Source organism: Microcebus murinus, chromosome 6, assembly GCF_040939455.1.
Source record: "Microcebus murinus isolate Inina chromosome 6, M.murinus_Inina_mat1.0, whole genome shotgun sequence".
Taxonomy (NCBI): Eukaryota; Metazoa; Chordata; class Mammalia; order Primates; family Cheirogaleidae; genus Microcebus; species Microcebus murinus.
This window is the reverse complement of record NC_134109.1, coordinates 77,911,659-77,935,072: the sequence shown is the minus strand read 5'-3', so window position 1 is coordinate 77,935,072 and position 23,414 is coordinate 77,911,659. Positions and strand designations below refer to the sequence as shown.

The 23,414-nt window shown below is 33.1% G+C and overlaps 1 protein-coding gene across 2 annotated transcripts in view; it reads right to left on the bottom strand.

The window, feature by feature from the left end:
* Nucleotides 1–928: 928 nt before the first annotated feature.
* The window catches only part of SPRED1 (sprouty related EVH1 domain containing 1), a 97,903-nt gene continuing 75,417 nt past the window's right edge, over nucleotides 929–23,414 (bottom strand). For both annotated transcript variants that reach the window (XM_076004235.1, XM_076004236.1), the window contains 3 exons: nucleotides 12,097–12,255; nucleotides 8,933–9,034; nucleotides 929–6,051 (listed from right to left, as the gene is read on the bottom strand). In XM_076004235.1, the coding sequence (XP_075860350.1) occupies nucleotides 5,401–6,051; nucleotides 8,933–9,034; nucleotides 12,097–12,255 (912 nt within the window). In that variant the 3' untranslated portion in view covers nucleotides 929–5,400. The remainder of the gene's footprint in view (nucleotides 6,052–8,932; nucleotides 9,035–12,096; nucleotides 12,256–23,414) is intronic.

The following is a 23,414-nucleotide window of genomic DNA, read 5'->3' as shown; positions in this document are numbered from 1 at the left end:
TTTAACTTCTTGAAGCCTAAATATCTTCCTTGGCAAAATGAGAAGGATAATACTTACATTATAGGATTGAGGATTAAAAGTGATTTTGTATAAAATACATTACATAACAAAAAGTGATAAAAGAAAACACCATTTCAACTATGATTTTGTTAGACTTTTATTATGAATGTATTTTTTCGAGCCATCGTTTCAGATCTTGCTAAAACTACAAAACTTAACAGCAGTAAATTTTAAAGGAATTGGCTATAGCTTTCATACTATTGACTTTTTTCTTTAAGGAGCACTGTGCGCATAGCATTATATTGATGGCCAAGCAGGAGGCCTCGTTTCAATTTCTCTGATGTAAAAACTATTCTAACTTGTGGGTATTAATCATTTGTGAAGAATATAAAGCAATTTTCTGAAAACCTGTATTTCATAATTCATGGTAAAGGTATAGTTATGTCTTGGTTTTTCAAATAAATACAACTATAATGTAGTAATCCAAAAGTTATTCTGGTATTAAGATACACACTGATTTTTAATCAGAGTACTATCATAATCGTTTTTCATTTAGGTTATTATTTTTGTTTATATTGCAAGTTAAGTGAAACTGTGAAACTGACTAGAATAAAAAAATCAGTAGTAGTCTTGGGTTAAGCATTTGCCACATATCAAAGTGTTTAATCCCAACTTAGCTGCAACATGTTACCAAACCAATAAATATAATGTATTAGGTAAAAGACTAAAAAAAAAATCTGAATATAATCAAAGATGAATAAATAATTCATTAATATGAACTATACATAAACTTGCAGTTAAAAAATATACCTTTAAAGAATGGAACAAAAAATTACGATCAAAAGCTTCTATTTTTTATGACTTTCTTCTTCAGTAAGTATGTCTTATGTGATAACTTGATATGCTCTAGAAGAGTAAGAAAAAGTCCTTTTATATTTCATGATAGGTTTAATCAGGTAATTCCGGGGTGGGGGAAACCATTAAAACAAATTCTTATGATATCATCTGATATGTCCAATTACATGGGTATGATGTAACAAAAATGGTTACAAATTTATATATGCATATTTACATTATGTACTCAAAACTATCAAGCTAGTTAACTATATCTGAGGAGATACATCATGACATGAGTTAAACAGTTTTTCGTTGCTTATTAGAAAGAATGCAGTCAAGCTTTTAATGGAAATAATATACAAGTGAGGCACTTTTGAGATCAGGAATAGAAAGCAAATGATACTACACATTGGAAATGTTCACAAAAATCTGTGTGTATTTTTCATACAAAGGCTTTTCAACTAGATTATTCTTGAAAATTTTCAAAACAATTTATGCAATTTAAGAAGCTTTCAGGAACAAAGGCTAACATTTATCAGTGTACCAAAGCATATGAAAGTTTTGTAACCACCTGGCTGCTAGGCAAACAGTACCTTAAAGCCCTTTTGTTTTGTTTTTGGTTTATATCAATTACCTCAGGTTGTGTTTCTTTTCTTAAACATTCTTTTTTTTTTTTTAATGTTTGACTCACTGTGAAACACCTTGTGGTGCTATTATTATCATGATTTATAGTCTAATTTTTTTAGTGCAACAATAATCCAAGTTTCTAGTGCTTTCTCTTATATTTAGAAATGTGATCATAGAGATCAAATCAAGAATGAGATTACTTAGTAAAGAATCCGTGTGTTTCAGGTAACTAACGTTTTTTAAGTTTCACGTAGAAAATTGCTACACTTGCTTAATGCACCTTTGGGCTACAACTAAAAACCCAATCTTAAACATATATTTCCAAGTGTAATCACAAAACCTAAAGTAAGTTTCAACAAGAGAAATATCCTTAAAGTTCTTTACATTGCCCATCTAGAAGTACATGTTTCCTGTACTCTGTAGACTTACATGGATATTAAAGAAACATCTCTGTGCCATTCAATTAAGGAGGAGGAGGGAGGAAAAAGAAATAGCCAGACTTACCCAAGATATCAGATGGCACTATACACATGAATTGAAAGTGCATTTGTATTGTTTCAAAAGCTCATTTTAGGCACTGCTGAACAACCAATGAAAATAGGTAGTTTCGAGTCTTTCCCTTTAAATTTCTACCCCCTGCCCCATCATTATCTCAGAAACATACACACACTCTCTCTGAAATTCAAAATGAAATACAGGTGATTATGGTTTTTTTGTTTTTGTTTTTCATTCTCCCTGACTGGCAATGGAAGGAAAAAATAAGAATATCATTTTGGTAATGGCTTTTCAGAGTTAAAGGAACTGGTTCTATAAATGTCTCAGCACATCCATTAAGACTGACTGCCAGTCCCAAACATCAATAAATATTTTAAAACAGGATATGTAAGACAAAAGTGCTTAAAATCTTTCAGTGAGCCAACAAGACACATTAGGGAAAAAGAATCATTTTAAAGTTCCTTTGAAATATTTCTTACTGCTGGTTTCGCTGGTAGGAGGTGGCCACCACTCAAATAGCCCTTTGGTGGTAGTGATGATCCCTGTGAGATCCCTATTGCCATCTCATGTCTCTGGTCTGGAAACCATCCAGTAGGTGGTGCTGAAGCTCCACATCACGTATTTCTTCACAAATCAAAAATTTCCTCTTTTCGAGACAGAAGAAATATCATTACACTAAACAAAATAAGCTAATCAGACCAAAGTTTTTCTTCTTATGCCATCTAGATGATTTCTTCTTCAATATTTACTACTACTCAAGCAGTTTTGTTGAGCCATTTGCTTATACTAAGATTAAAAACAAAGAAAAGTTTTAGAGGAAAAGCCAATTGGCAGGCAATGCCAAATTTGTAGAGAGAATGAGAAAATCTTCCTGAATGTACCTATAACACATGTTTAAAAATCAGAGATTTAAACTATCCATTTGTTTTCAATACGAATTCTAATTCACTGAAGAGAAAATTTCCACACAGGGATTCAGATAACAGTATATCACCAGTTAGTCTTCTAGACTGATTTGGAAACTGGGTGTTTTAACTATAAAGATCCAAGGTGAAATAAAAACCATTTCATCACCATAGTTTTTAATGAAGAAATTTGTTTAAAATTGTAAAGGAAAAAATGGGAATGGGACGGCAAAATCTTAGCAGCAAAGTGGTTAAACAAATTGAAAATATTAATGCACAAACATTAAAATATTAAAGCATATATGTCGCATATAAAATACAGTACAGAACCAGGAGTTGCACTATACTGATTAGTGCTTAACAGAAGAAATGATTAAATTTGTTCTTCCCAGAAGTATATACACAGTTCACTTCCACAGCATTTTCCTATATAGCCAGCAAGTTATTTTCTTCAGTTATTCACACCTTGCTCAAACCTGAATTATAAACTCAGCACTTACAAATATGAAAATTCATTCACAAGGAAAACCAATATTTCCGCTTCACCAATAAAAATTAATTTTGTAAGTTAACAGTCTATTCTAGGAAACCAAGTTTAGCTGAAAACTTCAGGGATGAAGATCATCTGGTATAGCAGCATTCAAATATACAAACAGTAAAAATAAGACTTAAAATTGCTGCTACAATGTCATGTTTTGGATTTAGTTCATCCAATTGATTTTTAGTACAAAACTAGAAATACCCTCTTCTTCATAACATCTATAGTTATCAATATATTTTTCTTCTTTTCAATGTGAAATAATACTTCAAGATGATCTATATACACAATGTTGTCAGTTCAAGCTGTCATATAAATATAAATGCTTTCTTAAAAAAAAAGTATTTTACAGACAGATAGTGTTATATACATTGTTCAGTTTGATCTGGGGCAAAAGAAAAAAGATAACACAGGCTTAAGTGTGATATATAAAAAGAATGATACATAAATGACATTTAAAAACCTGCATAGAAAATGAGCTTCCAATGGTAGTGTGATTTTAATTTTTATCACCTCTGAAACATCAACTTCAAGCCATTAAAAAAAAAAAAAAAAAAAAGGCACACTTCTCAACTTTATCCCTCTAAGGGAATGTTCTTAAAGAACTCTTTCCTTGGTTAGAGTTTTAATGTAACACTTAAAAAAAAAATGACCTCAAGGTACTTAAAACAGTTTGTTGGAACATTTATCCAACTACTTTGTAAATTAAACATCCAGTAATATAATGCTCTGCAAAAGAAATAAATTTATATGTACAAAATATTTCATTCACAATGTTGGATTAAATACTTTCCTGGGATAGTTTAGCACACATTTTAACATAAAATAATTCTGCTTTTGGCCAGTTTAAATAAAAATAAAATGCAACTGAGAAAAGCTATCATTGTTATGTAAATAATAAGCACTGAGGATTAAGTTAAAAAATTAGTAACACAGCTGAACATACTCTGGGTTAGCAGAATGATAAATGGAGATCTCAAGAGGAAACTTTTACAATAACTATCCAGTTACACTTTTTGCCTTGTAAAACATTTGTAAATGCAGTATGATTTTTTGAAGGAGGAAACTCTGAAAGAAAACAACTTGCTGGTTGAATACCACAAAAAACAAACAACTAAAAAACCTCACTTTTTTCTATGTTTACTCAGTCTCTTTTTATATAAAAATAAGTGTTACGTTCCCATCAGAACATTAGACAATTACATCTGTGCTTTAAAAAAAGTTGGTCACTCAAGGCTATTAGAATATTTTTAAGGACTTTAGATTACCAGAATGTACAGATATAACTCAATATAAATTGTAGCCAAAGAGAAATGAGGATGAAAATATCAAATCATTCACATGGAATAAAAATGTTAACTAGATGAGTTAAATATTCAAAATATATGGAATGTGACAGTAGATAGATGTATATCTACTTCAGAACTAGGAAGGGGAAGAAAGGTTTAATATGTAATAATTCGTACCTTACATTTAGTTAAATATAAACATTTGTTATTTATACATAAAACTGCTTTCAAAAAACAACTAATAAATGATTTAGTTGCATTTGTTTTACTTCTTATAATTCCCAAGTGTTAACTTTTCTTAGACTGAAATCAACTGTCCCCTAGTGCATTTTTATTTTTAGTTCATGTCCTAATAAATTCGAACCTTTAAAAGTCCCATCACCTAATGCATAAATATACAAAAATGCCAAAAAGTTAATCCCTTTTAGTTGGATCATATTTTATCCTGACTTTATATAGCCAATAACCAGAAATGGTTTCCTTCTGCAAATACTACAACCTGTAACAAAACATGCCACGCACTCAAGGGAAAAAGTTAGGCATGGCGAGCATTTGTGAAATGCCAAGAACTGACGAATTCTGCTTCCTCCACGTGTGGCCCCAATGATACCAGGCAAGATTCCATATTGCTTGCCAAAAGCTTCCACAAATCCAAGTTAGCTAATTCCTGGAAACAAAGATTTTAAGCTCATTTTGGCACTGGATCATTTCATCCAGCAGCTTTATGTTTCCCACCACAGCAACCACATGCCTCGCCACAGCAATGGCACATTCTCAAAGGGACGTAGCAGCACATACATGGTACAATGAAAGACAAAGCTACCAGGGCTAACCATCGTAAGCAGAACTTGTCATCACTAGTGTCACATGAACAGGGATCAGAAAAATCTCCCTCTGAGTCTGACATACAATGATACAACATGCTCTCTGCACAGAGCATGCAACTAACTTGATATATGCATCTTTTAATAGGGTCTGGAGCATCCTGACATTTTCCCCTGCCATTTTCTTCATGATTAAACCTCTCCTGGCAGTAAACGCAGCGAGAACGTTCACCGTCCTCTTTTCTTCGTTTTGACTTCTTAAATTTTAATGAGGAAGGTTGTGTCTTAAATACCACAGAGTCTTTGAGTGAACTTAACTTAGTCTCATCCCCACAAGAGTACAGATAGTCTGATTTTTTACTGTCTGGTTTAGGAAAGTGAATATTGGAGTCAGTATCATCTCTCTCCAAGTCATTTTTCCACATGTCAGGATGTCTGTAGTCTGCATAACGCCGTATTAATATATCTCGAGGGTTTATTCTGACAATCTCATCCTCATCTTGAAAGCTGACATGTCTGATTGATTTCAAAGGGACCTATGGAAAGAAATGAAAACTGCAATAAGGATTATGATGGTTAATTTTGTGTGTCACCTTGGTGGGCCACAGTGCCCAGATATTTGTTCAAATATTATTTTGGATGTTTCTGTGATGTGTTTTTTGGATGAGATCAACATTTTAACTGGTGGACTATGGGCAAAGCACAGAAGGAATTCTGCTAGCAGGCTGCATTTGGACTCAGATGGCAACCCTTTCCTGGGTCTTCAGCCAGCATACCTTACAGATTTTGGATTTGTATCTCTACTACCACAGGAGCCAATTCCTTAAAATATTATAAAACTATGTATCTTACCTATATACATATGCTGTTGGTTCTATTTCCCTGGAGGGCCTTGACAAATATAGATTTTGTTGCCAAGAAGTGGTTTGCCACTATAACAAATATCTAAAAATGTGGAAGTGGCTTAAGAACTGAGTAATGGGTAGAGGCCGAGAGAGTTTTGAGATGCATGTTAGAATAAGCCTTGAGGAGACTGTTGGTAGAAATTTGAACTTTAAAGGTGCCTGTGGTATGGTCTCAAGATGGAAATAAGGAATATGTATTGGACACTGGAAGAAAGGCAATCCTTGTTATAAAAAAGTGGTAAAGAACTAGGCTAAGTTGTGTTTTGGTGCTTTTTGGAAGGTAGAACTTGTGAATGAACCTGGATATTTAGCAGAGCTTTCTAAGCAAAATGTTGAACTGTAGCCTACTTTCTCATTGCTGCCTACAGTAAAATGTGAGAGGAGAGAGAAAAATTGAACAAGGATTTGTTAAGCAAAAAGGAACCAAACTTAAAGATTTGGAAAATTCTCAGTCTATCCAAATTGCAAAAGATGAGAAAGCATGTTCTAGAGCAGTGGTCCCTGATCTTTTTGGCACCAAAGACCAGTTTCACGGAAGACGATTTTTCCATAAATGGGGGTGGGATGAAGGTAGGGGGTGGGGGGGAGGTGAAGCTCAGGCAGTGATCCGAGTGAGCCACAGCCAGCGGCTATAATTACAGATGAGGCTTTGCTCGCTTACCTGCCATTCACCTCCTGCTGTGTGGCCTGGTTTCTAAGTTTCATGGAAGACAATTTTTCCACAGGTGGAAGGGCAGAGAGGCACAGCTCTGCAGCCCAGTTTGTAACAGGCCAGGGACTCCTGGTACTGGTCTGTAGCCCCAGCTCTAGACCTCAGTTCTAGAGAGAACACCTAGGTGTAGCTGGACAATCATACGATAAAGTGAAATGCTGCCAACTTGGACTGAAGGAGACAGAGGAAGGACAAAATGAAGGAAAGGCTGTCAGACTTCTGGAATTCTACATGATGGGCCAAGGAAGCTATGTGGATGTGAACACATGTTATACTGCAGAAAAAAGGGAAGAATGACCTGAAGGCAGGCTGTCTCCTCAGTCCCAAAGAGTGGGGCCAACTCCTCAGTTTCAGTGGGCCAGAGCCTCAGGGGCGATGCTGGCACCTCGGGCTGAGAGGCTGAGGCTACCATGCCAGTGGGCCCAGAGGACAGAGCATTAAGCCAAAGGGGATTATTCGTAATCCTAAAATTTTAAAAAATCCTAACATCTTTTTTAAAGGCTTAAAATCGAATGAAATTTTCTCTGTTAGGTTTTGAAATTGCTTGGGACCCATGACACCTTTCTTCATTTAAATTTTTCACTTTTGAAAGCTTTTCCTACCACTGTATTTTATAACCAGTAACTAACTTGTCTGGTTTCATATGTTCACAGCTAGGGAGGAAATTTTGCCTCAAGTTGAATCGTACCCCAAGTCCCACCCAAGCGTGCTTGAGAGATGATATTTGGATGAGATTTGGGATTTAACTGATGATGAAGTAGGGTAAGACTCTGGGGCTGCTGGGATGATGGTGAAATGTATTTTGCATGTGAGAAGGGAAGGAATTTTGCAGCCAGAGGGCAGAACGTTATGGGCTGAATTGGGTCCTCTTCAAATTCATACTGTTGAGGCCTAACCCCTAGTACCTCAGAATGTGACTGTATTTGGAGATAGGGCCCTAAAAGAGATGACTAATGTGGCCCCTAGGGTAGACCTTAATGCAATCTGGCTGGTATCCTTTAGGAGGAAATTTGGACACAGAGAGACACCAGGGACATATGCGCAGGGCAAAGGCCATGTGAGGACACAGTGAGAAGGTGGCCATCTACATGCCAAGTAGAAAGGCCCCAGAAGAATCCAAACCTGCTGATACCCTGGATTTTGAAACTCTAGCCTCCAGAATGTGAGAAAATAAATTTCTGTTCTTAAGCCACCCAATCTGTGGTATTTTGTTATGGGAGCCCTAGCAAATTGATATAAGGACAGATATATTTATAGCTTGGTTATACAGAAAGTCCCTCAAAAATTACTCCTCCACCTCCCCTTTAATCTTTCTGGATAGACTGCCTCCTTGAGACCAAGGAACAAAATTAAGTCTTTTGAAACTTTCCATCATCATAAAGATAGGCTGCTAGTAGGCAAATTTGTATCTCCTAGTTCCAGTCCCTAAACATAGTGACTAGTCTACAAGTAAGCACCTGAACCAGGTTGGGGGCAAACTTCCTTCTATTCCCCAGATATCTGGAATTAGAGCTAAAAAATTCTAGGTCTGGGCTAAAAGCAGGATGATAGATGCAGTCATTTAAATTAACAATGTACAATTCCTTTTGGTTCTATGTGGTAAAAAAATACAGCTGTCCAACCCCTCAGATTCAAATGAGAAGTTTGGATGGAGTTTAAGTAACAGGGTTTATAAACAAATATGCAGAACATTTTTATAATGAAAATTTTTCTAGTATATAATTCAACTATATGGAGAATTAGAAGGACTAGAAAATTTCACCTATATACTAAATCAGAAGATAAACTAACATTACTTACCCTATTTTGGGACTTTAGGCTTCCACATTCCTTGGATATTTGCCGCTGTACATATTCCATATTTCTGCTCTGAGTATCTAGTCCTGGCTGACTGAATGTTATCTAAAATACAAACAATTTCTTACTTTCAGTGAAACCATATACAGTGGACATTCCAAAACTTCATAACCTCTTGGTAGTGAAGTTTTTCAAAATGGTTTTGATAAAAAGCATTGAATCATCCCCCCACCTTAAAAAAAAGAGAGAATAATATAATGAATCCTCACATGTTTATCATCTAGCTTCAATATTTTGACAATCTTGTTTTCTTCTTGATTATTTTTCTGGAGCATTTTGATCCAAATCTCACTGTTACAACTTAATAAAATAAAACCATAACCTTGAACATAAAAAGTAATATATGTACATGGCAAAAATTTAACTGTACAAAAGCACAGAAAGTAAAAATCTTCATCTCAGAACTTCAGTCCCAGTCCTACAAGTTAACTATCATTAAAAAATTTTAGGCTGGGTGTGGTGGCTCATGCCTGTAATCCTAGCACTTTGAGAGACCAAAGCAGGAGGACTGCATGAAGTCAGGAATTGGAGATCAGCCTAAGCAAAAGCAAGGCCCCATCTCTACAACAAATAGAAAAAATTAGCTGGGCATGGTGGCACCCATCACTTTCAGATGCTTAGGTGGGAGGATTGCTTGAGGCCTGGAGTTTGGAACCAGCCTGGGCAACAGAAGACCCCCTTTCTACAAAATATTTTAAAAAGAGCTGGGCATGGTGGTGTGTGCACCTGTAGTCTCAGCTACTCGAATGGATGAGGCAGGAAGATCACTTGAGGAACTCAGGAGTTCGAGGTTACAGTGAGCTATGATCATACTACTGCATTCCAGCCTGGGTGACAGTGAGACCCCGTATCTTAAAAAAAAAAAAAAACTTACATACACACACAAAAGTAAATATGTGGATCTTTAAAATGGGATGCTTTGTACTGTACCCTTGTTTTTGTACTTAATGATACATTATGGATAGTTTTCTATGCTAATAGGTAGAATATGTAAGAATTCAGAAATTAATAGGGGAATAAGAATTCAGAAATTAATAGGGGAATAAATCCTTATGGATTAAATGGTCTGAGAAGGCTTCAAAAAGGAAGGGACACCTCACATAAACACAGAATGAGAGCTAAGTATTTGGCTAAGTAAAAGGAAAACATCCCAAAACAAACAAACAAACAAACAAACCCCAGAACAGCATTATGGAAAAGTAGAGAGAAAAAATTTTTTTCCTGATAGAGTACAATAACCTCATTTATTATCCCAATTTTACTGCCCCCCCAAAAAAGACATATACTACTTAAATGCATACACACTTTGGAAAACTACCTGAGTCAATAGTCTATAAATATTAGTTTTCTCACACAATCCCTAAGTAAAAAGACAAATGGACAATGTTTATCTTTTTGTACTTACTAAACACAGAGGTTATACACCCAAATTAATTACCACTTTTTAACACTCTGGGAATTTGGTACTATTGTTATAGTCTTTAGGAGAATTTATCAGCTGAAGATGTTTCTTAAAAGTTGGTCACAAATTAAATTTTAAAAGGATTCCACTTATGACGATACACAAAATGGTAGAAAGGAATAATCCTATAAAAGGATTTTTCAGCAAGAAAATGTGATGTTTCATTGAGAAATATAGAAAAAGAGCTACATAAAGAGATATATTATATTCATGAATAAGACTAAATTATCCTCCAAACTAATAAATAGATTCAGTGCAATTCAAAGATAAACCATAAAAGAATTTTTCATCAAACAGCGCCCCGCCATCCAAAAAAAAAAAAAAAAAAAAAAAAAGACCCAAGAGGAAAAACAAAGTTAGGACACTTGCTCTTACAGATATTAAGACTTGTTATGGAGCTACAGTGATTCTAATGTAAAGAAGACAATATCCCACTGGTGCAAGGATAGACAAATAAACCAAGAGAGCAGAAGAGGGACCAGAAATAGACCCAAACATATAGAGAGGAGTTTGTAAAAACAATACAAGGAGAAGAATGATAAATTTAATTGCAATAAAATTTAGAATGTCTGTTCACCAAAATATCAGAGTAAAAAACAATCACAAACTAGGAGATGCTGGCCACAAATAAAACTCAAAAAGGATGTGTACCTAGAATACACTGAGAAGTGACACTGAAAATTATATTACTCAGTAACAAGGTAATCTAGGAGTATGTAGTTTAAAACAATTTGTAAAGGAAAAACCACAATTATTTCTATTGTCCTCAAATTTTCAATACACATCCCTTGGTCACACGGCATACATCAATCCTATAGTCTAATTCGTCCAAGAGCCTTCATGGAGCACATCAACATCAAGAGCCCACCCTTACCCTAAGGAAACTCTTGTGTGTGAATAAATGGGGACAAGACAGTTTGTACTGGCAGTATGCCTAATAATGACAAAAACCTAAAAACAACTGAAACACCCACTGGCAGAATAAAAAGAAATAAGTAGTAAACTATCAAGAAAAGCATGAGAATGCTAAGCAAATAAAATGCAAGGTAATAGTTACCTCTAGGATGAAGGTAAAGGGATAGATAAGGGGTATATATTTTTTTAAGTTTTTGGTGGTTTCTTAAGTGTTCAGTGCATATATTCCTTTCTATGTATTAAATATGCCATAAATCTTTGATCATGAGCTCAATGAAACATGTTGCCTTATTTGTCTATAGTGAAATGACCTCCAGGAACTTGAAAGTAAGAGAAATCAAGAATAAGAGCTAGCACATGGAGACATTAAACTGAGTCAAAGACAAACACTGACAATGCCTGTTAAACATTACAGGAGAGAAAAACCTAAACTAGCATTTAAGTGGAAATTCTCTATGAGTGTCTCATGTCTGCAGATATAGTCAACACAAGCACTGTATTTTGTTTCAGACTATCTTTTCTTTTCAAGGATGTTTGTATATAGGATGTCATGGTCTATATGTTTGTTGTCTTACTCTGCATCTGATTCATTATAAATTCTACTCCCCTGGTTTTACTTTTTATGTTGTTATTTATTTTGCCTGGTGAAGGGCAGATAGTTTTAATGACCTTGTTTAACACATCATCCAATTTCTACAGACACAAATAACATGATGAAAAATACTCTCACCTGATTAGCTTGGCTTTGCATGTAGACTCTTCTGGGATTCAGATCTTCAAAGGGAGAAAGTCTTACATTTGAGCTTCTATAAGGCTCACTGGTAACAACCGTCTCTTGCTGGAAAAGGTGATCCTTCACTAGAGAACTGGAAGTATCCTCTTCGGTTGCCTAATGGGAACAAACCTCAACTCATTAGTTGCCAGAATAAAAACAATAGGCTTTCTTAATGAAAACATCTTGAAGAACTGAAAAGCTAACCATGCCATACCAAACAGATATCTAGTAACCTTTTAACTATAACAAAAGTAATGCATGTACATAGAAAATGAAGACATTATTAGGAAGAAAATATCAATCAGTAACTCCAATTTTGCAAGTTAAAAAAAAAAGTATATACCAAGAACAACGTTGTTGATAGTGGATTGAAAGAAGGAAAATAATAGTAGCCTATACATTTGTTGAATAAGTGAATGAATAAATTATTCTAAACTTGCCCATTACTGAGAAGGATTTAAATTATGTACAAGAAACTTAGGTACATAATCAATGACAGTCACTAAAGGTATGCTTTTAAAATGCCATAAACAATAATTTCTATGAAATAAATGTCAAGAAAATGAAATTTAGCATACTACAAAACAGAAAGTCTTGGAAGGGTTTCATTTCATTTAGTTTTATAAAGAAATAGAATAACTATTTGCTATTTCTTTGCCCATTTTTATACATTTACTTGAGAAGAAATGTTGACAGCCAAGTAAAAATGGCTAAAATACTTTCACTGTCTTATTTTAAAATAATTCAGAGTAATCACTATAGGGCTAACGAGTTTAGATCTTTATAAGTTTTCTTTTATTTAATTAAAAAAAGATCTAAAAACTTTTGTTGGTGCTACTTCTAAAATGAACCAATAAAATTTGTAATTCATAAAATGACTAAGATATTTTAAATTTATAAATGCAAGTTCTAGTTCTTGCTCTGGAACAAAAAATAGCCTTTGACATTTAATTTCTAGCATTCAGTTTTCTCAATTACAAAATAATTATAATACTTATGCTGTTTTATGACACTGGATTGTCATAAGAATCTAGTGAGATAATAATATAAGTGAATACATTCTGAAAACGAAAAGCTGTTATTGTATCAGGAGTAGAGAAACTTTTAAAAGGAATGAGAATCTACTGTCACTTAAAGCTAACTATGTCAAAACCAATCATTATTTTTACCTAATTTTGATAACAGTTGTCCCAATGTGTTGTGACAGTTAATGCTAAATTACTGGAAGGGAGTTGGCTAAACACTGGTATCCAGCAAATATTCTTTCAAAATAAATAATCAAAATTGGGAGGAGTAAAAAAATTCAAGAAATATATTTACCTGTTCCAGATATTTTTTTAAAAATAAATGACTCAAGTAATTGTCAGAAATCAGAAGTAAACTGAATAGAAGAAAACATTAGGGGGAAAAAAGGGTTGAGAGAAATGGTCTAAGTTAGAATTTTGTCTCATCCAATTAGGAAATAAAACGTAGGAAATTCATTTCTCTGAATCACAGTTCTTAATTACAAATTGGATATAATATCTGTATCAACAATCTTGGAGTTAATTGGGATACTCAAGAGATTAAAAACTATAAACAAGCATGAATTATATAGTAGTATCAGTGGTAATTATAAAGTAATTATGATTTTAATTGTGACAATGTTTTTGAATTGGATTGTCTTTTACCAAATTACAATCTAATTGAGAAGTCATTTAAGAGTTATAAATTAAAATAAAGCTTACTTTGAAAAAAATCTGTATCTGAACAAACCCAATTTTTATGTAACAGACTTAGGTTGCTTTACTTATATTCTGTAAAATTAAACAATAACATATTTATATTGATTAATAATAAATGCATTTACTTATTTTTAAAGGTAGATATCCAAAGTATATGTTGTTTCATTATTGAATAAAAATGTGTGTAATATATGGGTAACAAATGATTTTAAAATGTTTATCAAAATAGCTTGAATTAACCTATTAGCTAGGAATGGTTCATAGCAAACAGTGAATTTACAACTACACACCTAAATGGGTCCCAGATAATAAAATTACTGAAGCATCATTCAAAGGTCTGATATGGCAAACAAAACAAAACAAAACACTAAAAATGCAAAGTATACATCTGCAATAAGGCACATGTTATTCACGAATTGTGAAAACTAACATTTTAGAGAATCCCAAACTAGAAAAATGCATTTTTCTACTATTTAATTATATGTCTTTCAGCAAAGTTAAAAATTTAGATACATTAGATTGACAAGAGTTTTTTAAAAAGTAGTGATAAAGTAAACGGGCATGTTCATTCATTGCTAATTCTACACACACAGGAATATGGACCAACCATTTCTGAAAAGCAATTTTAATAAAATTTATCAAAAGCTTTTAAAACTTTCACACATTTTGATCACTTCTTGAATTTATCAAAGAAAAAAGTACTAAAATGGAAGATGCTTTAGGCACAGAATGTTTTTCTAAAAATATTGTTTTTAGTAGTAAAAAGGAAGAAATGACCCAAATGTGCCATAATAAGGGAACAGGTAAGTATATTATCATATGCTTACTAAATGGAATATCGTGTGGTCATCTGAAATCAGGTTTGTGAATCATATCAACTATGTGGGAACTGTTTAGTGTTAAAAAGTCAGTATACAAAATTATATTTACAGTATTATCATAGTCATAAAAAGATAAAAGGTTGGAAGAAAATAAAATGAGTTAACATTCCTTCTTATGGTATGAATAATTTTCCAATTTTTAAGCTTATTTACTTATAAATGATCAATTTATTTTAAAATCTAATTACCATATATATTAATACTTTACCCCTTACTTTTGATATATTACAGAATCATAATGTATTATGTTAAATTTTGTTGGAGGTGTAACTCTTAACAAGACTAAACATTTATTTTTTTTCAACTAATTCATATGTCCATGAATGAATATAATTATTGCTAGAATGATACAAGTTTAGCAACAATTCTATTCCTATTTTTTTGGCTTTTTGTCTTTAAGAGATGGGGTCTCATTATGTTGCCCAGGCTGTCCTTAAGCTCCTGGCTTCAAGTGATCCTCCTGTCTTAGGATCTGGAGTAGCTGGGACTAGCGACATGCTCCACCCAAATCATATTTTAAAACACAATACAGTCACTTTTTAGCTTAAATACTTTTTTCCTCTTCGTCTGAAATAATGAACTGAGACATACTACACCCTTGCCCAAACCCCTCTGGACTCATGCAGAGTATCTCCTTATGTCAATAAAATAATTTTCCAAACAAGCTAATCTTCTGAGTTTTTCAAATTAATTTCCTCTTCTCAATACCCACTATTCACTGTTGCAATGCAAACCCTCATTATCTTTTTTTGCCTGCCTTATTTCAGTAAGTTTCTAAGTGATCTCCTTGTTTCCAGTCTTTATCCCCTCATTCCTCATGCAAATCTGTTGTTTATTCTATTTTAAACCCTTCTAAGGTTTCCAATTACCAAAGCTTTGTTGGGAGACTGGGCACATACTGAAGAGGACAGGAAAAAGAGTCAGTATTGCCTAAAGAACCCCTGCATAAGATACATAATTTACACAGTCCATAGGAATGAGCCCTCTCTACTCTGGAACCACAAACTTACAAGATAAAGCTAAATTTTATTTCATAAGAAAAAGAAATGGGCAATTAAATATATAAAAATACACTGAACTTCATTCAATGAAAGGCATGTCAAATATCATGCCATTATTACATAATAACTAGGAAAGATGTAAAAAAATAGGTAATTAATACTCAATGTTAACAAGGGTGTGAAGAAACAGAAATAATTTTTGCACTGTTGGTAAGAATGCAATGTGACAATGCCTTAGAAAAAAAATCCATACCTTTGTACCTAGCATTTCTACTTTGACAAACTGACTATATATAGAGACAGACACACACACTCTCACTCACTCATAGTAGCACTATTTTTAACAAAAAAAGAGAAAACAGGAAAAAAAGTATCACTCCGTCAGTAGGGGGATTGATTTAAAAATCATGAAATATCACATATGGTAGCATTCTATGCAGCTATTAAAAAGATGTTTATAGTACTCACAAGATATTAAGTGAAAATAGCTGGGTACAGAATAGTCAGGCATGATCACTCAGGCGTCCTCAAACTATGGCCCGCTGGCCACATGCTGGTGGTGTTTTTGCCTGTTTTTTTACTTCAAAATAAGATATGTGCAGTGTGCATAGGAATTTGTTCATAGTTTTTTTAAAACTATAGTCCAGCCCTCCCATGGTCTGAGGGACAGTGAACTAGCCCCCTGTTTAAAAAGCTTGAGGACTCCTGGAGGATGAATAGATTTAAATTTATATTTTTAAAATACCAGGAAGTACACACCAAACCACTGATATAGTTCTAGGGAGTTGAGGCTAGAATCAAGGGACTCATGGGTTTTCTAAAGAAATATTTTATATATAAAGGTCTATATATGTAATGACACAAAGAATAAAACAAATGTGTGCACCTGTCACTCAACTTAAGAAAAGTGAACATAACCAATACAACTAATAACTGTTTCTCCATATTATCATCCACTACCATCTAGATGTCCAGCAAGTAAACACTATCCTGAAGTCATTTTTTTCCACCTTCTTAGTCTTCTTTAGTTTTGCCACAAGTATCATTCCTAAATAATATTTAGCTACACAGCTTTTTTTTTTTTACTAATAACATGGTACATGGGATAGATTTGTTTTTGTTCAGTTTTTTTCACTGAAGTTCATTCATGTTGATATGTATAGCAATATTTCAGTCATTTTCACCTGTGTAGCAATGGTAGCTAAAATATATTGAACATCTTCTATGTATCAGGTATCGTCCCAAACACTTTGCATGGGTTAACTCATTTAATTCCCACAGTACTACCTACTTTGAGGTAGATGGTACTATTATCTTTCTACTCCATATGAACAACTAAAGTTCAGAGGGATTAAGTAACTTGCCTAAAATAAAAGTTACTTAGTGGAAAAGCTAGGATAAAACACTACAATTTATCCATCTATTCTCTATGGATGATTGGGTCGTTCTAACTTCTTGCTATTTCAAAAAATGTTGCTATGAACAATATTGTATAGGCCTCATGGTACTCATGTACAAGGGTTTCTCTGGTACACATCTAAGTGTGAAAATGCTGGATTATGGGATACACATACATTCCCATTTACATAGTAAGAACAATTTTCCAAGGTGATAAACAATATTCCACACTTACCAAGAGTAGGCATTATCATAACAGTCACTCTTACATGTGTATATGCTATTACTTTCTATGATAATAGATGTCTTACTAAAAATTACATAGTAAAATTACATAGCTTCCCTTAGGTGAACAAGAAAGTCTGAGAATTAAAAACTAGCAAATGAATGCACAGTCTGTTACTTTAAAAGAAAAAAAAAAGGCAACATACTTTGAAACTATGGCTCATTCTACTCTTTCATTCTCATCTTTTTCTTTCAAAAATTGATGAGCTTGTTTCTCTGTTACCATCTGACATTTCATACTTCTGCTTTTTTGGTACCTGTCACTTCCTCTACCCACAATGGCTTTCTTCAAATTTTCCACTAAAAAACGTGCTTTATGCTTAACCTCAGCCACAAACTCAAAAAGCCTTTGTTGATCCACTCCCAAGCTAACCACTCCCTCCTTTGAATTTCCTTAAAAATACATATATATATATCTCCCTATAATCTAAAGATTTTTTATTTTTATTTTTCCCATGAACCAGTCATATGATCTGAATGTATGTGTCCCCTCAAAATTCATATGTGGAAACTTAATCACCAATGATGGTATTAGGCAGTGGGGCTGTGATAAGATTATGAATGTGGAGCCTTCATAATTGTGATTAGTTCCTTTATAAAAGAGGCCCCAGAGATAACGTCTTGTCCTTTCTGTCATACGAGGACACAGCCAGAGGTACTATTTATGAACTTGAAAGTGGCTCTCATCAGACACTGAATCTGCTGGTGCCTTGGATTGTTGACTACGAGAAATAAATTTGTTGTTTATAAGCTACCCAGTCTATGGCACTTTGTTATAGCAGCCAGAGCAGACTAAGATAGCCTATAAGGAGGGATTCTGCCCATGTTGTATCCCTAGAGCTCAGAACTAACTATGCCTGATATTCACTAAGAACCCTATACATAGTCTGATATGCAAATATCCACAAATCAGATAACATTAATATATATCTAAGGAGTAAATGTGGTATAATAGAAAAATATGCAGAAAGAGAGCTTCTTAGACAATAAATCTTCACAGAAAAATTACCTTTTAATAACTGTTCAAAGTTCAAACTACACAAAAAATAAAAATTATTCCCAAATCCCATCCCAATGGAATAGCCCCTACTACTATTTGACAAGTATCATTTCCAACTTCCTAATGCATGCATATGTTTATATATTATGTATAATTTGATTCCATTTATATTATAAACAGTTTATCCATACAGTGTTTTTTTCACTTCATAACATTCCATGGACCTTTTCCTATAAGGATTCTAATCCTATCCTAATCCTATAAGGATTTACCCTTGAAATGGCTGCAAAGAAGTCTAATGTTTGCATATGTACTATATTACTTAGCCAATACTCTAATTATGGGCATTCAGATTGTTTCCAAATTTTTGTTACGTACATTGCAATGCATCTCTTTACATATACATCTTGGTGCACTTGTAATATTACTTCCCTAGGATTAATTCCCATAAATGGAGTTGTTGAATAAAGCATATATGTATATATACTCAATTATATTAAACAAACTACCCTCTGGCAAACTTACGTATCAACTAAAAACCCCTTAGTAATTTATGACACAGGGACCATTTCCTCACATCTCTGCTCACAATGAGCCTTATCACTTACCAATCTTTGCCAATCTAGTAAGAAAAATAACAATCTAATAAGAAAAATATTTTGTTATTTTCTAAAAAACTATCTGTACCATTTCTGTAATTAAAATCACAGGCTGAGTATACCTTACCCAAAATGCTTGGGACCACAATGTTTCAAATTTGTTCAGACTTTGGAATATTTATTTATACTTAGGTTCAACATCCCTAATCCAAAAATTCAGAACCTGAGAATCTCCTTTGAGTGACATGTTGGTGCTCAAAACGTTTTGGATTTTGAAGCATTTCTATTCTAATTAGCGGTGCTCAACCTGTAATAACAACCAAAACACTTTCTCAATTTTTATACACTTGAGCAAAAAGTGTTCAGGCTAAGTCAAATTTCTATAATTTTCACTGGATTATAATCCCTGAAAAGTAATGATTACTATGGAAACATGGACATAACTTAAAGTTAGGAGGTAAGAAATGCCAAAAATCTTCCACAAGAGCAGAAAGTTTAATATAGGAACTACACAAAGACTGTATATACATTAGCATGATCTCTAGGTTTAAAAAAACATCTCCAACAGTTATACACACCCATATTCAATGCTTTTAGTATTGTTTGCAGGCATAGGCTCATCTGTATTTATCTATAAAGTAATAATAATTAATGCACAATGGAAGTCTGTTTTACTCTCAGCTGTTGGTATAATAATTATTATCCTATGGTTGCTATGAGATTGCTTAGCTTTTTCTTTTCCTGAAGAGTACTATAGCAATTTTGAGCATGGAGGCAAAAAGATATGGAGCAAAGCAATAAAATAATTCCAGCTGTAGCTCTCAATCAGCACATAAGGCCAGATGACAGCTCTAGAGAAAATAAAAACAGACTTTGCTTCTACCTCCCTTTGCCTTCTCCTACTATTAATTCTGAGACAGAGAAAATTTAATTTTGTTCTGTCATCCTTTTAAAATGTATGATTACCAATAAATAAAACAAGTGTAGAAAAAAGGGATATTGACATACTGCGGCTCCAGAACTTCATTCTTATAGTTCTTTATCACTAAACTACAGGTTTGAAAAATGTGTGGATGGGTTATACCCAACTAAGAGAAGCTTTTAATAATTATGCTATTGGTTTATTCAATGATAGAAGTAGTTAGAAATTTCCTTTAGTAAAGAACTCTTATATTTTAGTATTACATATATTAAAAGACAATGTCAAGAGAATGAGAAGATAAGCCACTGACTGGGAGAAAATATTTACAAAAGACACATCTAATAAACAACTACTTTCCAAGATATACAAAGAACTCTTAAAACTCAACAATAAGAAAATTAACAACCCAATTAAAGCATGGGCCAAGACTTTAACAGAAACCTCACCAAAGAAGATATACAGATGGCAAAGTTTATGAAAAGATGTTCAATATCATATGTACTTAGAGAATTACAAATTAAAACAATGGACTACCACTTCGCAAATATTAGAATGTTAAAACTCCAGAACAATGACAGCACTAAATGCTGGCTAGGATATAGAACAAAAGGAATTCTTATTCTTTGCCGGTGCAAATGCAAAATTGTACAGCCACTTCTGAAGACAGTTTTAGCTGTTTCTTACAAATCTAAACATACCCTTATCATATGATCCAGCAATAGTATTCCTTGTTATTACCCAAAGAAGTTGAAAATTTATGCCCTCTACTTTCCAATTTTGCTATAAACATAAAACTACTCTAAAAAATAAAGTTTATTAATTTAAAATTGCATATATTAAAAATGCTACCAAAGCATCTATTCTTTTGGTATTTAAAATTATATGCATAAATTATGCCAATTTAGAAAGCACAGAAAAGGAGAAAAAAATTACTCGTAATTCCTTAAGCTCAACAAAATTCATTAACATTTTGGTGTAGTGCTTCAGGAAGCAATTCATTTTAGATTTGGCCACAATTGCCTCCTATTTTATTCATTAGATTTCTTTAGTTATTTTTGATTAGTTTAAGGATAAAAATAAACTAGCCCTTCAGTTTTCAATTTTATATTTGTCTATGAGCTTTGTCTGAAAACCTCGATAGCTTATAGTATTTTAAGAAATTTGAACACAGTAATCTGTGATGAAACAATATAGAAGGAATATGAAAAATGTACCAAACACGATGCCTGGCAACAATAGCAAAGGAAAACAAGTGCTCTACTTTGGCTTACTCAACAGAAGAACTAAACTACCTTTCTAATGAAGAGTTATTAATAGTTTGGCTTAATGTGATACTAGGTTTTCAGAGACTGCTTACTATCTGTGGAACTATTTTTGAGTTAATAAGTAGTAGTTATATAGTTCTGCTAACTATATAAATCTTCAAATAACCCTTTAAATGGTAAATCTATTTCTAGGATTTTTATCTTAAGGTTGCACTCGAAGATGCAAACAAAAATTTATACAAAAGGCTGTGGGAAATTAAGTAAATGTTCAATCAAATGTGAATGGCTAAATAAATTCTAGTACAGCTATACAATATAACGGCTAAGATCAAAGAGTCTGAAGGTAGATTGTGCAGGTTCAAATTTTATGATTTAAGCTAATTATTTAAATTCCAACCAAGAACATCACCACCACCACCACTATAAATAAAAATCCCCTCAAAATATAATTAAAATGGAGAAGAGATTTTACACTGACTGCATTTTAAAATGTGATCCCAATGGTACTTTTAAAAGGAAGTATGCATCTGTAGACAGTACACAAGAAAAAAAACCTAGGCAGAAGCACCCAAAATATTGGGAGCAGTTATCTTTGGGTAGGGATGAATGATTCCTGATATTTTTTCCCTTATAATTTTCTAAATTTCCAAATACATAAAGATGTATTAGGTTGAAAGTGAAGAAAAAAATTAAATAATAAACAAAACATTTATTCAAAAAGCTATACAGAGGTTTTTTTGCTCCCTTATTGGATAATAAATAAAACTCAACCTAAAATATACCAGGGTTTCCAGTCTGGGTGACAGAGAGAGAACCTGTCTTTAAAAATACATACACATACAAACATTCATTCATTCATTTCAGGGCTTTTGGAACTTAATTGTAGGATAGTGCTAGGGAGAATTGTGATAGAGTATAGTATCATAAAGAACTTTTTACTAGCTAAATAAAGCCAATCCATTAACTTAGTTTTCAGATATAGAGCCCTGTTAAAATATTACCACCTTTGAAAATCAGTACATGAACAATTTATAGCCCCCCTGCCTAAAGCAAAACTACTTCAGATAATAAATATAAATTAGTCTCTTAATCATTTTGGTTCAGAAATGACATTATCTGCTCCTTAAAAAGATTAAATTAGTCAACTACTCTCAATAGCCGAGGGAGAAAAACATGATAACTTTTCACCTCAGATCAGTCAGGCCTCACATTTCTTCTGCCCAAAAGCATGATATCTAAGATCTTTTCCTCCTATAACCCCATACCAGTTGTAAAGTGAGTTTTGTGGGGTTTGTTATTAATTCAGCATATCTGAATAAGAGCTGTAAATGTTATAACTGACAACTCTGGCTGTCAACACTAAAAATGATCTTAAAACAAGCATAAGTAGCATTTTAAAAAAAAACCACAAAACCTTAACTGCCTAAATAAAATTGTCACACACACACACAAAAAACCCAAATGAAAAGGACATTCATACTTTAATATTGGTTAGGTTTTGTTTTTTTTTTAAAGGATCCTAATTATTAAGATTTTTCCTCAAAAACTTGTCTTGAGTACCAAGTATGTGATCAGGGCTATTAATACATCAAGGATAAAAGATGACCAAGATAGGATTTTAAATTCAAATGATGAAACCCTTCAAAGACAGATATGAAATAGAAAGGTAAATTTCTTTCTGTTGACTTAATGATGACTGATGAAGACAATGAATTGCTGAAAACAAAAAGCTGCCCACTAACAAATAACCAAACGATGAGCACAGTTATTGGCATAGAATAGGTACTCAAATATTCGTTGAATGAATTAATGGGTATTCAAAACAGAGAAGATTTCCAATGACTTTTAGTGCCTTCAAGACATTTATGATCTAAATATAACATAATTATTACTTCCTCTAGGTTAAAAAAAAACTTAGATAATGGGTTATTCTTTTAAATTATATTAGTTGTCTTTGCAAATGATCACCAAAAAAGTAAACCTGATAATAAACCACGACCTTAAATCAGTTAGAATGCATTCAAAACCTCAAAATGTTTATTTATGCAAAACCCACAAGGTGAATTATGAAACTTAATATCATGTATTTTATTACTAGTGAAGTGGCTAAATAAATTAGCATACATTATAGCTTCCAGTGTATTCCAAAAGAAGAATGACCTTTTAAAATTTTGGCACATCATGAATTAATGGTACTA